At 36.9% G+C, this 18,184-nt stretch overlaps 1 protein-coding gene across 2 annotated transcripts in view; it reads right to left on the bottom strand.

Moving 5' to 3' along the window:
* Window positions 1–10,661: 10,661 nt before the first annotated feature.
* Window positions 10,662–18,184, bottom strand: part of pvrl2l (PVR cell adhesion molecule related 2 like) — a 311,115-nt gene continuing 303,592 nt past the window's right edge. The window contains exons 9-10 of one of the 2 annotated variants that reach the window (XM_007559980.2): window positions 16,459–16,554; window positions 10,662–12,989 (exon numbers count right to left, since the gene is read on the bottom strand). In XM_007559980.2, coding sequence (XP_007560042.1) covers window positions 12,825–12,989; window positions 16,459–16,554 — 261 coding nt within the window. In that variant the 3' untranslated portion in view covers window positions 10,662–12,824. The remainder of the gene's footprint in view (window positions 12,990–16,458; window positions 16,555–18,184) is intronic. The other variant, XM_007559982.2, reaches the window with a different exon arrangement.

Raw genomic sequence — 18,184 nt, 5'->3', positions numbered from 1 at the left:
TGGTGAAGCAAACGCAATTCAGTTCATTTCAGTGTGTTTATATGCCACTGATTCACAACAAATTCTGTCCCAAAGTACTTTACAAAACAGATTTCAATAAATTAAAGCAATAGATGGTGAATTCAGACCAGATATCTACCGCTAGCTAGAGTTGGCTAGCAGTAGTCCACAAAAGATGGTGTCCTGAATATTTTATTCTCCGTTCCAACACATGCGTCTCCAATGGTTTAATTACCTCCACCTGGTTCTGCAGGAGCCTGCTAATGAACCATTTAATTTAAGAGTGTTGGACCAGAAACACTAGAGATGTGCTGGTCGGCCATCTTGTACATATTATTGAAAGTCTGAAATATGAATATACCATTAAACTGTCTACGTCTGTCACTGCCAACATTTTAGTGACTTGTCACGTGAACAAACTTATTCACATACAATTTTAATTTAATTTCTTATCAAATGGAAACATTGTAATTGGGAAATTGTGTTTTTCAACATTAACAGAATATGGACAAAGATTTATACATATTTGTAGTGAAAATGCAGCAAATGACTCAAATCAAACTGTTATTTCCTAAGATCAAAAACTGATAGAATAATGAAGTGAACTAAATTTACTGTTTGATAAGTAGGATCAACTGTGATGCATGTTTGACTGAACTGAACTGATTTGTGTAAAGTGTCTTGAGATGATTTGTTGTGAATTGGCAACATTTAAATGAACTGAACACATTTTCAATGTTAAGTCCATTTTGCTCATATCAAGTTCTTGTTTGCATTTTTGTTCAACATAAAAAACATGACAGTCATTTCTTTAAAGACAGAATTTACTAACATTTTTAAATCATTTTTAATGTCCATACCATGGCCAGTCTAACTGGTTATCTAAAAATCTAATCAGCTTTTAATCACTTATTAAACTTTAATATGCTGTGTAATTTACACCTAGAAGAGTTTGTTTAGAGCACCAAATAAAACTTGAGACAAAAATTTAAGTTTCCTAAAAATAGTGGAAAAAATTCTAATAGTAAAACTAATGTCAAAGCATTATTAATGAACTGAAGGACTTAAGAGACATAAATTACAACCTACAAGACAATTCAGTTTCCCACTTATTGAGGAATGGTCATTTTACAGATGAATGCTGCGTCGGCTAAGAATTTAGCTCATTCAAGACTAAATGCTGTCAAGAGGAAGATTATATTGATGGCCTGACTCAGAGTTTTATGACCTACTTTTAATGTTAGAAGGGACTTTAAAGTGTTGAAATTAGGGAAAGAAAAAAAATGACAGTTCACCCGTTAAAAGGCACCAGAGACTCGGCCACACCGGCTACAGAAAACTAAAGGAAAAAGTCCCTTGATTTAAATTTGGGAAGAGGGTAAAGGTGGTGGTGGAAGATGATCGAAGAAACCAAAGGTCTGATTTAAACTGTTTTAAATCAGCGACGTTCAAACGGAGAATTTTTATGGAGAAAATAAAGCCGGAGCTCATCTGATGTGATCCCTGCTGCGACTTTAAATGAAGAGCCATAACTCAAACCACAGGCAGGTTTATTTTCCCCCTGAATCCACAAATCAAACAAAAGTCCACAATCCTCTGCTGATACCAAAGGTAAGTCACAATGAGCCGATGTAGAAACAGGAAGAGATGACATATAGAAAATATATCAGCATCCTTCAGATAAATAAAACATCTCCTCCTGCCTGAAGCGATAACATCTCTGCTGTTCTGACTGGAATATTTTCTTTATAGGCCGACGCTTCGGTGCTGAAACAACAGAAAAGTCAGTTAGTAAGTGGGATGTTACTTCTGATACTTTTTCTATTAGATTATGAAGCTGGAGCCGACAGAACTTTGACAACAAACACGTTTATGCAGCTCCACCCGGCCAGATATGAAGACAGGAATATTTTTATTCACAGCTACGTCTTCCTAACTTCACAATGGACCTAATAATGCATAAACAGGTTTTCCAGAAAAGTCACATTCTAATTTATAAAGTCTTTGGACACAATGATGGGCGTAAACACACACCTACACACACAATTCACTAAGTTAATCTGCATTAACTTCCATTCACTTTTCATTAATTTCTGTTGTCTAAGCTTCACCCTAACTAACCATTATCTGCTCCTGGTCTCGGTGTTACAGTGGATGATTGATAATGAACAGAAGGAGGACAGAAGGTCCGAACCGTAACCAGTAACCCAGTCCAGACAAATATGATGGAAACAAAATCCTGCTTGTTTGCTGCAGAATTTTTTGTGTGATTTTTGAAAGAAATTTTACTAGAAGGTTTGAAATGATGAAAAATAATTTTTAAAATGTGATTTTCACTTTTGTGGAAATTAATGTAAAAAATAAAAAGTTTCCTAAGAAATTACAGAGAAAATAAGTTTAAAATGTTACAGGTAGAACAAACTTTTTGAACTTTTCTGTGCAACAACTCCAAGTCATTTGTGGAAAACTACAGATTTATTTATTTCCACAGAGCATCTCTAAAACATTCAATTGAAAATTCAGCTTGAGAAACTGAAATACCTGACTTTTAGTACTTATTGAGGAAAACTGATAGCAATACTCTAGCAACAAACTACGTAAAAGTTTGCAGTGAACATAAAATAAAATATTTTTTTCTCAGACCAAACTCACTTTGAGCAGCAGATGTGATGATTTGGAACAAACCTCGATTTCTTTTTTTTTAAAGTTTGCTCTTGTTTACAGCCAAATGAGTCTAAGTAAAGTTTACACCGAGCTTAACTTATTTGCTGCCCTTATCAGAATTAAATGAGGACATGTGATCCAGCAGAAATCCGTCACACCCACCTGCTGCTGATGAACTTCCTGAAACCGTCTTCAGTCCAACCAGAACTCTCACTGCTCCAGATGGGAGTGATTTTACCACACCTGTCCCTCATTCACACCAATCAACCTCCGGTTCTGATGACACCCACAGGCCGCTTTATTAGGTACACCAGGTTTCATCCCCTTTGCCCTCAGGGCTTCCTCAGGCTACTAGCAGCTGGAGGAACATCCAAACATTCATGATGAGTAACTTCTTTCATTTCCTGCTTCTGAATATCATCAGGATTATTTTCTCCTCTGTTTGACTGACATTCTGTCTAACAGATGAAGGACTAAAGGCTTAAATGGAGCCAATCATTTCTAAAACAGTCAAACATCTTTTAACGTTTTGTGGGTTTTGGTCTGAGTTCTGGGTAGTTATTGTCCCTTTTCAGCCTCACACAAACTTTCAACAAGATTTAGCAGCTTGTTTTCAGACAATAATTCCTAGGACTTGTTTCATTGGCAGATTATTTCACTTATGACATTTTCCCATAAACCAATGAAACAAGCAAATTTTCATCAATTTTAAGGAATTATTGACTTAAAACAAGCTCCTATATCTTGCTGAAAAGTTACTTGAAAGTTAGTTTTGAATTATTTCAGGTGTAATAAGATATTTGCACTAGAAATCAAAGATATGGAAAGATTTTCTGTTTTTTGCAGTTTTCCGTTCTTAGCTGACAGGAGCATTTATGTCACTTGGAACTCTGTATAATCTATTTCAAAATCTGAAGTGTTGACACTCTTTGGCTGCATAAACTGATTATTAAAGCTACTTTTGCCTTTTTATCATCTTAAACCAGTCTGCCAATTATCCTCTGCTCACTGGACATTTTCTCTGCAAACTTTAGATGTTTTTGCATGAAAACCCAGCAGATAATCAGTTTCTGAAATGATCAGACCAAAGTCTTCCTCTGTCGAATCTCCCGTCTTCCTCATTCAGGAAGTCGTCTTCACATCCAGGTGCCTAAATATATTCAGGCTGTCATGTGATTGAAAACTGTTTGTGTAAACAAGCATCAAAACAGGTGAACTTTGTTGGGGTAGGGATTTTGCTCTATTCATTTTTATGTATCCAGTCAAGTTTTCTCTTGCATTCCCAAAGTAAAATAATAATAAAAAAAATACCCAAAAAGATTTATTTGAAAGGCCTTTTGAACGTCCTGCTGAAATATTTTGATATTTTTAAGAATTTTGAAAGCCATTAAAAAACCATTAGGTGCACATTTTACTTCATATTGAGTGACTAACCACCTTAACTTCAATTATTCACACTTAAGAGTGATTTCTAAAGCCAAAAGAGAGGGATTTAAGAACAGGCGGAGAAAGAGTAACGATTGTCGAGATGAAAAGAGGCAGAAAAGGAGGGCTGTGATTCTGGGACGTGAGAAAAGAAATGAAAACGCGAGATAGAGGGATTAGTGTAAGCAGGTAGAAAGGTAGACTCAGAGAGATTAAGACAGTCAGATTGACGGAGTGGGGAGTGAATCAATGAGCTCGTCGATAGTGAGTGGGAGAGATGAGATGAGAGAGAAACGTGGCCTGGAAGAGCAGGGGGAGGAAAGCGCCCCCTGCTGAGCTGGCGTCCCGCTGAGAAAACCTGGCCCAAGAGAAAATGAGACTCTGCAGCGCTCTACAAGTGATTGAGGAAGCCTGTTTTTACTTTGTCTTATCACAGAAAACAGGTTTTTATATTCAAGATAGCGCGGAGACGGCTATTCTCAGGGGGAGCAGAGACAAAATGAGGTAATATAAGCTTAATGTTTGATTTGAAAAATTACTGAGACTTGTAATAAATCTTTAATAGCGGTAAAAGATTAATTATTCTGGGCTGAGGCTGGAGGATAGATGGATGAAGGAATAAATGGAGAAGGTAATGAGAGCCGTGATGCAGAAAGCCAGAGGCTATTTATTAATGAGGATTACCTGTAATGTTATCTGAAGCAAGCAGCACAATGACAACAAATAAAAACAAATGATTAAATCACTGCAGACAGTTCAGACAGCTGCACACAAAAGGCCTTTAAGCTGCGTACTCAGTCACTTTGTTCAGTCATTTTAACTTTAATCCACTTTATGGTCATGAATTTTATACACAAAGCCGTTTAGACGTCATTTATCTGCCCCCAGTTAATTATTGTCACTTTTTAATGTTAGAAAAGCTGAAGCCTATAATTCTCAGACATCTCAGCTGTAAAGCAATGATCAATAAATATTTCTACTGAAACATTATTGTCTTCTTTTAAGTCATCAGTTAAAACTTGAATAGTAAGAATATAAGTCTGAATTTCTTTTGTATTTTTATTTCATGTTGTTGTACGCGTTGCTACAGATTTTAATAGATTTGGTACACTTTTTGTTTCTTGATGTTTTAATATTTTTTTAATGTGAAGCACTTTATATTTGTTTAAAAAGTGTTTTACAAACAAGATATAATTATTATTGTATCACTCAGGTTTTCAAGTGCTGACAAACATTTTGGTATCAATTCGATATGTTTGATATATAATATAACCCCTGATTGTTAGTTATTTTGTGTGTTTTTTTTTTTCCAGAATTTGGACAGTTTATTATAAGTGTCAGCAAAATACTTTAAAAACATATAAACATCACACAGAAACAATAGAAAAACAAGCTTGTGTGCATTTTTTTTGCTAAATAAAGTGCAAAAATTATTTGAGAGCTAATCAAAACAACCTTTTTAGAATAGAGAAACTACAACACAAAAATAAAATTAAACTTTTGGAAAAAACAGGAGCTTCTTAAAGAGACAGAGACCAATTTCAAAGCATCAAATTTTAAGTTTTTGCATTTTCATAACTTAACATACCTACTTTATTGTGCTATAAATGGAAGTATTGTGGTGGAAAACACATAATGCTGCCCCTTTAAGCAGGTATTAAACACTGCTTTCATTAAGACTACATTTCTGTATTGAAAATGTTCTTTTATTAGTTTGTGACATTCTAACTTTAAACTTCAGGTTTTCATGAACAGTAAGCAGAAAACCATCATAATTATATACATAGAGAGTCAGACACAGTAAAACTGTCTATTTTTCAAATAGAGAAACGAATTTCTCTGTTAAGGTTTCAGAGGAAACTGTTGAGTATAAGCTACAGCAGACTTGAAAGTGAGTAGGTAAAATACATTATTAAACAATGCCTCCGAGTAACAATAAAGGGAAAAGAGGAGTGTAGAATATAAAGTACAACAGGTTTTTGGGATAAACTTGTTGAATGAGCTCGTTTTTCCGGCTCTGTTTGCTTCTCCGTCTTCATGAGTCACGACGAGCATCTTTAATCCGGATATAAGAAAAAAAAAAAAACAACTGATCAGTCAGAGAAATCAAACTTCAGCTGCCAGACATGTCAGTTTTCATCCCAACACCTCCAGATGGGAAACATATACGGTTGAAGGTAACGCTGAGCTGCTGCCCTGGGGTTTTCTTATTCACGCTGCTCCTCCGTCAGCAAACAGATTTTATTTGAACTAAACCGCTTCTGATGTCAGAGCCTCTCCTCACTCACTTTATATCTCTGTCAAACGCTGAGCCCAGCAGGGACCAGGATGAACTTAACGATACGGTTAATTAGCCACAAAAGTGAACAAATGCTCGCTGACAATGAGCTTGTCTCATCTCATCTGATCTGACAGCAACTCGGTGGCAGCTACACTGAAGGATAAAATGCAGACACAGAAAAGAAAATCAGGCAAATCCAACGGCTAACAAGATCTAAAACATACAAGCTTCTCAAAGCGGAGCTACAGTAGAGTCCTGGATTCAAAACATGGAGACTTTCTTATACTTTCCAAAAAGAACCAAATTTGTGTAAAAACAATTTATAACTGCAGAATTGTGTCAGAGTTTGCTTAATTTTATTAAAGTGGATTAGGGAAATTGTAGAAAAAATAAAAAGGAGTACATTTCTAAGTTTGACAAGTTGAAAATTTGCTTTAAGAAACTCAAATTTCTTTTAGGTCAATCCCAGAAATGCTGTATAAGAAAAACAAGGAAATGTCTGAATTCAAAGTCAAAAATTTGCAAAAAGAAAACTCTATTTTTTTTTTTTTTAGCTCAGTATAAATTTTTCTAAAGAAAAAAACTAAATAAACAAGAAAACGTCTGAGATTTAAGTTAAAAATTTGCAAGAAAAGTGAAATGTTGAGATTAATCCCAGAAATTTTCTAGAACCCCCCCGCTGAAATTTTGAGATTTATCTCAGAAACTCAGAAATTTCAGTTTTTTTGTAGAAAATTTCTCATATCTGAGAAAACTTACAGTTTCAGGAGAAGTGCTTGTCCGTCGTCATTGGTGGCCATCTTAATTAGCCTGAGCATTCGCAGCAGGCTCTGCTACCAGGAGCCTGTTGCAGAGAGCAAGTGGGAATCAGCTGAGCACATCCATGATTGACAGCACTAAGGCCCTCCTCCTGGCTCTGATTGGCTGTTTCCAGGTAGCACTGGGAGATGACAGATCATCTGTCTCATACCAGAAATCTGAAATAAATCAAACTAAAAGTGTAGAGCAAAAACAGAAACTTGAAAGATGCTTGGTCTGTTTTACTAATCTGAAGATTATAAGCAGTTATTCAGAATGAATAAAAATGAGCTTATGATTTCATGTAGGCAGATTTTTTTCCTCATAATTTCTAACATATTTACTTTTTTCCTGAAATAATGATCACAGTCTTTTTGATTTACATTTTATTTGACAAGACAGTGAATTGAAAAACATATACAGTATAATTCCCCAAAAGCATACAAAATGATAAGTGATACATAAGAAAATGAAACTAAATCAATAACATTCACAAAGATATGATTATATTTCCAGTGCATGAGAGTGGCTTTGTTTCAGCATTCCTATTTTCCTTTTCAAACACAGCCTGTGTTTGTTACTCGTCTCATCAGCGCTTCTACTGTCAAAAGAATAAAATGTGAGAATTGAAAAGCTAAAAATAACAAAAGAAGGCACGTCTGGCTCCGTGACGAAACGCTGAAGTGACAAAGGATGAAGAGGAGAGACAGAAGGAGGAAAAAAATGTTGGAATAATTAGGCTTAATGAAGGAGAGGATTCAGACTGATCAACCTTATCGTTGACGTGCACAGCTTATGGTTGTGGCGTTTAACCCGTAATTGTGAAGGTGGGGAGACCGAACAAGCACCTTGGCCGAAGTGCAAAGCAGCGACTGAAGGGACAAACTCTTCATCTGTTAAATGATCCGTCTGGAGCTACTGCAGGATCTCCTCATTATGAACGTGGAGCCCTGTCGGCCCATGCACAGACTCACACATTTGATTTCTTTTCAGATTTCGCAGTAAGTGTCGACCTTCATGACCATCAGGAATTGGCAAATCATACATTTCAAGGTACCTCTAAATGACACACCGCATTTAAACGTGAGGCGCTGGGTGAAGCCAAATGATTCTCCAATGAGACGGCAGAGCCAAAACTCATAACTGAACGCTTGCAGTGTCATTGGTCTCTGATGTAATGTGTCCTGATGATTGTCTTTTCCCCCTTTCCTCAATCTATCAAGAGCAGCCTGCTGGCAAACACATTAAACACATTAATCCACAGGAAACTAAACATTCATTCATTTTGTGAAATTAATTTACAGACAAAAAGAGGCAAAAACGCCACGTTCCCTCTTTGAAGACAGCTTTTTGTTCTGCGGCAGGGCTATAAAATACATCACACATGATTGTCCAACACTGCAACAGAAAAGCAAATTAAAAAGCTGGGCTGCTAATGTGACACAAGCTTTTCTGCAAAATATGGAAACAGCTTTTTTTCTCCCAAAATATCCATGCAGCATGCAGACATTCCCTTTAAAGAAAAATAACATCAGAGCCTACAATCAGAGGAACTTGAAAAGCTTTTACTCCATTAGCATTCTCCCTCCATAACTAAATATTTTCAGAAAAGAATCAAAACTTACAGTTAAAGAAAAGCAACTACTTTTCATATATTAGAAATTTTCCAACTTCACTTAAAAATAAATGTGTACATCTGCTACTTCCTCCTGAAAATAGACTAAATATTTGAGTGAGCACGCTGTAGTAAAGGAGACCCGGTGGTGAATGTTGTTTTCTTTAATTAGTTTTTCTACTGCTAGCGAACAGGCCGTGTTTTACTAGAAGAATCAGAGAAATTATGGAAGTTGCTAACTTTAGCTACGAGCTAATCAAGCTAGCAGCTAATCAAGCTAACAGCTACTTGAAACAGGACCAATCTGAAGCAAAATTATGTTTATAAAAATAACTTAACTTAAAACTTTTTAAAATTATGAAGAAATCCTACATTAGTAATGTTTTACAACTTTTACCTGATATTTGTTTATCTGCGCCATCTATTTAGCTATAGATACTATACTGTTTTGCCGTAGAACAGCCAGCTGGACCTGTCGATTTCCAAAGTCTGAGCTGGAATTCACAGAAGAAGAAATTTGAGAGAAAACAACAATTACCTGTTTTCCTCTGTAAATCAAAAGCAAACTGTTCAGCCACAACCTTTTTGACTTGTGTAAATTGAGTTGCTGTTAGCTTAAATTTCAGTTAGCTAGCTTCTCAAATGGGACTTTTCCCCTCAAAGTTAACTGACTGCACCGTTTACATCACAAACTAGATTTTTAAAGGATTTTTTAAAAAAAACGCTTCATCACTTTTTCATAACAGTTATGTGGTCTATTAAACTGTAAAATGTTTGTGTTGCTACAAATAGGATAAAGTAGATAAAATCTAATGTTTTTCTAGAGTCTGTAAACAATTGTTTTAAAAATAAGCTGGAGTATCGATTACACTGCAAAAACACAAAATCTTACCAAGTATGTTTTGTCTAGTTTCCAGTGCAAATATCTTTGTACACTTGAAACAAGACAAAAATGAATTTCAAGAAACTTTTCGGCAAGAAATAGGAGCTTGTTTTAAGTAAACAATTCCTTAATAATGAGGAATTAAAAATTAAAAATAATCTCAGTGGAACTAGTACTTTTTCATGAATTATTGACTTAAATTCCTGTATCATGCTGAAAAGTTAGTTTTGGTACTAAGATATTTGTACTAGAAACTAGACCAGAAATACTTGGTAAAATGTGTTTTTGCAGTGTAGCTTCCAAAGTGATAATTTCTTAATGATTCTTCACATTACGGTCACATTGGATGTTCAACAGCAGGAAAGATACTGACTAAACATAGATACTGTAAGTTTTATTCCCTTATTATCTCAGGAAATAAATGTATTAGGTGCCTGTGGTTCATAAAAAGTAAGCGATCATCCATCTCATCATTCACTCAGCTTTTACACATGACCAGCTCTAGAAATCTGCAGTTTATCCACCAGCTCTGTGCTGGTTGTAGCCGAGACGGTCAGCTCCAACCTGCTTTCTGACAGCCGACATGATGAACTCAGGACAATTTGTGAGGCTCAAGGAAGATGAAGCGTGGTAAGGAAAAAACAAAGAAACAAACTGCATTTCTCTGTGTGTTGCACTCTGTGGCTGAGAGAAATTCAGTGACTACTGTATTTTTGGATTTGTGCTGAAGACAAACACAGGCAGCCTGGGGAGCTGTCACAACACAAAAGAACACACGCCTTAAATTAGATTTAAGCTTGTGGTGTGCATGATTATGACAGATGCATCGAGACACAGATTGTAAAAAAAACAAAACAAAAAGAAAAGCAGCGTTCTTTTCCAATATTCAGAAATGCTTTTACAAATGATGAAGATTTCTTTTGGGCAAACAGCCTCGGGAAAGTGTTTCTACAAGCCACTGATCATGCCATGCAGAGCAACATGAACAAGGAATAAAATCCACACCATTTATTTTTTTATACTCAAAACATCTTCGTATTAAGTGACGACTTTAATGGACTTGTGAAAAGCAAAATAGTAATATACACTTTGTTTTTTTAGTCGCTCGTTTGACGTTTAGCTGACTTCCATCCCCTGTACAGAGGCACTAATAACACCTACACCTGTTTATTTTATGTATACACATGTCACCAACAATATATTATAAATCAATATTATCAATGCTATTTACAATTTTTATCATTTGGTACCATTTGACATCTGTGTTGACCAATTTCAGTTTCAGCCAGAGGACATACAGCAGGATGAAGGGAGGTTGGATTTTTTCCCTTATTAGCTAAAAAGCAAAATGTTCTGCATATATCAGAATAGTTTATCATTTCAAATGGTTGAAATGGTTTTAATGGCAGTTTTTCTCCAATATATGCTCAGATTTGAAACATTATGACAGTCTATTTATATACTTTAAATAATTAAAAACAGTGTGATTTCTGAAAGGAGGAATGTGTCTTTGTGTGACAGTTGGTGAATCTTTATGAACCCCAACGTTGTGCATTGCTATGAGCTGATTTACGCAGCTGCAGCGCCACGGGATTTTGCAATTAACACAACCAATACGGATCACGGCATCTTAATTATGGGATGTTGCCAGGTTACAGAGCTTCGAATTATGACTCGTCTCCTTTGTTCACGTTAACGAAGGCTTTGCTGCTCAGACAACAACGCCACCAGAAAATTCACTTTTCCACATATATTAGAGACTTGTTTAAAGGTTAAATAGTTTTATTAAAAAAAGAAAAAGTGAAAATGCTCCATACCAAGAAACTGAAAACATGGTTTTCAGTCAGAGGTACATAAGTACACCCTCCGATTGCTATTTCACTCAAAATGGAGCCACTTTGAGAGCTTTCTGCAGCTTAATTAGAGTCCAACTGTGATAAATTCAGTTGACTGAAGATGATTTATACATTTATCTACTTAAGATCTCAGACTTAACGGTTCATATTTAAAGAAAAATTTAAAGATTTGTCTGTAAACATTGTGGTTGTTTTTCTGCAGCAGAAACTGGGACACTGCTTTGCATCGGAGTGAGACAACCACCAAACACAAGGATTGTTTTGGAGTCTCAGGTGATAATTCAGCTTCCAAAATGGCAGCAGGAAGCCTTCAGAAGCAGATTTCAGATTGTCTGAAAAATCCATACATCCTGAAAGACTCGCGTTTCAAACAAAACCCGAGGCTTCGATTGATGCCAAAGTTGCTTTTCCAAAGTATTAAACCAGGAGTGTTATGTTTACATTTTTAAAACACTCCAAAATGTCTGAAAACATGTTTTCACTTTGCTATGAAGGGTGTTTGTTGATTTTCTGTTAGAAAAATGTAAAAAAACAGCAAAAAGGGTGTGAACCCGTTCTGGTAGAACCGTTTCTTCACTGGTGTGTTTCTCAGACAGGAATATGGGAGTTTGTTACTTTCTGAACAGATTGGAGGAATTTTTTAAGGCGTTTTTTTTTTTTTTTTGTCAGACGAGTGTTACAATCTTGTTTTGAAAGAAAAAATTTCTTAAATTATGTCCCATGGCTGTAAACAGACAAGCTGAGACTCAGCAGCCTCCCTCTAACACTTTAACAACAATTTGATGATGTTAAACGTCATGGCACAAAACGTTGCATAAAACATCTCATATTAAATCCCAGGAATAGGCAGTTTTCTGACTGTTTTTGGTGGAAATGTGGATTTTAAAGAGTAACTAACCAATCAGAGCTCCGGTTCATCTATACAGCGGCTCTGCATGCGGTTTTAAAGCCCGCCTCATCTTATGCAATAACACATATGATTTCAAAGGCTTCCTGGCTTGAGAAGATAGAAACTTTAACTGAATTTCACAAGTGTTTAAAGAAAGAAAACCGAAAAAGGAAAATACAGGCTTGATACTTTTGTTAGCCATCCCGAGTTACAAGCTGTGGCTTCGATGTAAACACAAATAGGAAATGTGAACGCAAGAAAACCATCCGTGAGCAGATTACTTTAAAAGTTTAGAGGTTAAGTTTACAATGAAAAGCAGAAACAGGTGTCATGGCCTCTCCCTTCGTTTTCCTTTCTAATTTAGGTGACCTGAAACTTTCCCGTGTGCCTCTGTTGTGGTTTCGTTGCTACGGCTACACATACATGGGGGTCGATACGAAGCTCTCGCCACGAGGAATGTTGCCGGACGAGGGCCCGTGATTGGATGAGTCGTTGCCGTGGTGACCATCAGAGCCATCCTTGTTCAGGACCGGAGGGGCTCCGCCGTTCAGCGCGTCGGTGGCTTCCTCATCCAGCATCTGAAAAAAGGTCAACAAGGTCATGTTTACAGCATTTTATCAGGAAAAACTCAAGTCAGAAACTGTTCAGATATTTATATTCATTTATGTTTTCTTCTTTAAATGTAATAATTTACAAACAGTAATGTTTTGGTGGTTAGTGTTGGCAATAAACACCTACTGCAAGGGCCCCTTAAATAAAATAAAATAAAACAAAATAAAATAAAATAAAATAGTTTTTTCAGCTTCGTCAAAAATTCCTGCCAAAGAAATCAGGAGTCATTTTTTAAATAATATCCATTTTGATATTTTTCTGGACAGAACCAGGGCCAAGATGAGATGCATCTGGGGGAACTGTAAAAAAAATAATAATAAAAAAATCATTGATTTTATTTTATTTACCTATTAGTTTGGATTTAACTTTAAAATGAATAAAAACATAATTTTTTAAATATTTTATTTAGGCGATTCTTCATCACTGTCAAGACTTTTTGCCACATGAGTATTTTTGAAGTCTTTTTCAAAAATAAGTTTGCATTTTTTTGTAGTCCTAATAATAACCTTACATGCAATATTTTGATAAAAAGCACTCAGTGGTCTGACCTTTGTAGAAAATGGATCTGTAAACTGATATTCATTTGAAGAAAATGTTGCAAACTCTTCAAAAACACGTCGCATCCAGGTGAATTTAATAAATGGGAGCGCACAATTAAAATAAAACTTTAAGAAAAGAAGAGAAAATGTAAATAAAAGACAGATTTGTCAGTGTAAATATACTTAAATGTTTTCTTTTACATCAACTGTTCTTGCAAATTTATGTCAGTTGACAAAATCATTTTAAGGGCTGGAAAAGGAGCCCAAACCAAACTTTAAACACCCTGAACTGAAATAATTCAATGAAAGTTTTCTTTCAACCAAATAACTTAATTAAACTTTTGTAGTTTATTATCATAAAGATAAATACAGACATCATCTCAAGTTTAAATCCCAAGGTTTTGCATTTCAGGTCTTTACAAAAACAATCTAGTTCCCACATTCTTTGAAAGTTTCTAAAAGCACAAAAAGAGAAATCCACATATATACGTAAACTCTGGAACCGACAGAGAAAGTATTTTCTTTGTATTCAAAACTAGAGAAGCCACATTTCTCTAGCGTCATAAGTTAGAAAAACGTTCCAGTGAACAAGTGGAATATATTTAAAAGTCTGGGAGAACAAGGCATTCTTGAAGAAAGAAACCTTTCTTAAAAAAGGAAGAAAAAAACTGATTTGTTGGAGATTATTAGAGTATAGAAAAGAAAGATCAAAGAAAAACGCTGCACTCTGGACAAGATGGATTCTCAAGAGGTTTGTGAGATCACAAGGTAATCATTTGTACTTGGCTCCAGGCTACGAGAAGCTAAAGAGAAAATAAGCAATGGTTTCTCTAAAACAGGTTAACTCAGATGTTCCTGCAATGTCATCAGATAAGACGGAAAAGAAGAGTTCTTTTGCACTGAGAAAATCTCTCATTTAGACAATATTTATCACTCAGTTGGTCTGTGCAGCTCTACATGGAGACTCAGCTGTTTTTTAAACAATCTGAGAATTCACTCTGGGTCATAAGAGCCAATCAGCAAGAAAACTATAGTTTGGCTCCAGACAGAACAGAGGAGCAACAATAATAACAGAAAAATCTGGAGATTTCTTAGTTGCTCGTATAAACAGTTCAGTTTAAAGCGAACTAATAAAGCGCTGATGGACAAAATGACCGATAAAAACCATTTACTGCAGGAATCTATCACAGGGTTCTGCTTCATTGTTTCCTTTTTTCTGGACTTCAATCTAAAAAGCAATCCCTAAAACTAAGACGAGGTCAGCAAAGTTTAAAAGAGTGCCAATTGGGGTCTTAGCAAAAGTTATGTGCTTTAAAACAAAATGCGTTTGTGTTGATGGGGCCTTTAATCCCTGCAGAGGAGATAGAACCGGCTGGAAAACTGACCATCTCAGCAGCACACAATCACATCTTTACGGCTCTGCACTTAAAAGCTTTAAAAGGTGCTGCATGACAATTTCCAAAGCGATAGCATAACAAATTTAACACAGCTTTTTCAATTATCCTGTGCTTGCATTATTTTACTTATGCACATTAAAAAAATCAAAAACTATTATCCAAGCAGGAGTTTTAGAGAGATGATGTCCTTTAAATGCTTGGTGTTGTAAAGTCAGGCCAAAGCTGAAACATCAGTTTAGAAAGCGTCATGCCAAAAGCAAAACAAAATCAGTTTAAACCTAAAAACACATTTGCAGCTTTCTCACAAGGCAGAAAGAGGATAATTAGTAAAGAACTGGAAGGAAAGTATCATTAAGAAATTCACCGAACCACACAGGACAGAGACAGGAAGCTCTGGATTTAAAAAAACCTGTCAAGAAAACGAGGGACAAAGTCTCCTGTGAGCCAATAAGACCTGCTGGGGTGATATTAATAAATTCCTGCCCAGGATGGAGAGCAAGGAAAACTCTGCATGCTGGAACCACATCTGTTGGTAAGATCCAACTGAACTAGAACCGTCTGGCCAAAGAAAAGCATCTTGTGTTTGAGGAGGAGCAGTGAAGCATGAAGCTCTGAAGAACTGCAGAAAGTCCTGCCTTTAACTACAACAGATCCTGGAGGTTTTCTGCTAGAAGTGGAATTAATTTGTGTCAGGGTGGAAAGTAAAAATAATGCAAACATCCAAAACAAACACTGGAGAAGTTGAGATGAAGCTCATTTACTTTAACAGTACTTCAGTAATACTACTTCTTCCAGCGCTAAATAGGAACAACCAATCAGAGCCAGGAGGCGGGTCTTAGTGCTACCAATCACCGCTGCCACGCAGTGGGTGCTCTCTCTCCCACTGCGCCAAGGGAGAGAGAGAAGGGTGATCCCCTTCTCTCTCTCTCCCTTTTTTTCTCAGCTACACTGCAGCTAGCAAAGCTTGCGGTGAATGCTAATGCTAGTTAGCATGGTTGATAAATGGTTTTTCTGTAATGGTAAGTTGTTGCTCCACCATTAGCATATTGAGCAGGAAGCACCTGAGGATGATTAACAGTGCTAAGTCCCTCCTCCTCGCTCTGATTGGTTGCTTTTGTTCTCATATTACTCTGAGACATAGAGACAGTTTTAACAAAGAACGTAACCAGTTATTTTTTGTTTTATAAAAGTCACATACTGCTGCTTTAAGCGACCATACTGAACTACTGCAGTCAGAGTTGATGCCAGAACTCTCACACTAAAGGACTCAAAGCTTCGGTATACAGTTACAAACTTCTCCTTACTACTCCACACAACTTCACTTCAAAAAAATCTGAACTGTTCCTTTAAGAAGTAGTGAGTGACTGGAACAAAGCGGATAGCTCATACTGGTCCATATGCATGCAGTTCTCTGTCACTGTTCGTCTGCCAGCCTTAAAAACATTGGTTTGGATCTGTGTGCACGTTGTGTTTGTGCATAAACAGTGTGTGTTAGTTACTGTGACAGGCTCTCCCCCTGTGGGCTCGTAGTAAACCTCTCCTGGGCTCAGAGGCACAGTCTCTGTGGCTGTGGGCGGCTCTGACGGCTTGTTCAGCTGCATGCACACAAATCAGCGCAGAAAGAGAGCAAAAAACACAAAACAGCACAGAAACAAGCAGTCAAGTGGAGAAGACAGGAGAGGGCCTTTGAAACAATTCAACAGAATCTGTTCAGAAGATAACACAGCTGTCTTCAGGAACGCTCCGAGTCGGACTACACACCCTTTGAAAAGAGAAGCACAACCCTTCACTTGCACCAACACTGAATCGTATCCTTCAGCTTTGGTGCATTCAACAGCCTCTCATTTACATACAAAGAGCAGACACTTTGCTTTGACTCCCTTTGAAAATTATAATTTTTAAAAAGGAAAATAGCTTTGGCTTGAACTTTGAGACACTTGTTTTTCCACTGCAATTAAGCAATTAGTGTGGCACTTTGACTACATTTCCTCAGATGCATTTTGACCTAAATTACTTCAGCTCTCTTACTCTTGCTCTCTTTTTTACCCAACCAGGCTCATAAATTGCTCACTTCAAACAAAACTGGGGAACTTCTGTGCCCTCCACAGATTAAAGCTGTGACAGATGTTAAGGTTTATTTAGGCCTTTTTAGGTGTTTCTTTAAATGAAACAAGCCAGTCGCTTGTTCCAAGTCTTTTATTTTGCAATTTAAACTGTATCCAAGCACAATGACATGAAGTTGAGTGGAAGGAAAAAGTGTGATAGAGAAGGTTCTGGGTTCGATTCCCGGCCCCGGTCTTTCTGCATGGAGTTTGCATGTTCTCCCTGTGCATGTGTGGGTTTTCCTCCCACAGTCCAAAAACATGACTGTCTCCAAATTGCCCCTAGGTATGAATGTGTGTGCATGGTTGTGTGTCTCTGTGTTGCCCTGTGACAGACTGGCGACCTGTCCAGGTGACCCCGCCTCTTGCCTGGAACATTAGCTGGAGATAGGCACCAGCACCTCCCGGCCCCACTGAGGGAGAAGGGTGTAAAGAAAATGGATGGATGAAGGATTGGTAAGCAAAGCACAGCCGAAGTGAAAACTTGGAGAACCACCACACAGGAGCTACAAAGTTACTTTACTCGTTTTTCACCATTTTTTTGTACTTAGTTTCCCAACAAACAACCCTGACGTAAAACTCATTGTATGTTTCTCCATTTTAGTTTTTCCTTTCACTCAACTTTCCTTTGAAATCTAATAGAAGGTTCAATTTTTGAATTGAATTTACTTTTCAACTACATCCTGATTTATCGAGTCATAAAAGGATGTTGGTATGAACAGGTTGATGCACCAAATGGTTACATCTTCTAAAAGGATCAGATCTGCTGAGATACTTTTCACAAAGATCTTCTGCTGACAGTGAGATGTAATGGATGACTATTTCCATTTTTTTATTGCTTTGATTGGTTGCAAGGCGACGGTTTCATGGTCTGGATGTCTGATCTGGACCAGAGTGGAGAACCCTGATGTCAACTCACTCAGAGGAAAATTATGATTCACATCTCAGCAGAAAATCTTCCATTCCAGCCGCCAGCAGCCACAGACGCAGCTGAGAGCAAACAGTTGGCTGAGCTGCTCCAGCACTAAACTATCATTTATCCTTTAACAAGATAACAGCTGTAAGCTTGAGAAGTTATTCTGTCAAATTTGCATCTGCTGCCTGAAACTTCAATTAGCCGACC

Source organism: Poecilia formosa, unplaced genomic scaffold (assembly GCF_000485575.1).
Source record: "Poecilia formosa unplaced genomic scaffold, Poecilia_formosa-5.1.2 Scaffold112, whole genome shotgun sequence".
Taxonomy (NCBI): Eukaryota; Metazoa; Chordata; class Actinopteri; order Cyprinodontiformes; family Poeciliidae; genus Poecilia; species Poecilia formosa.
The sequence above is the reverse complement of the archived record's forward strand: the minus strand, read 5'-3'. Positions and strand labels throughout refer to the sequence as shown.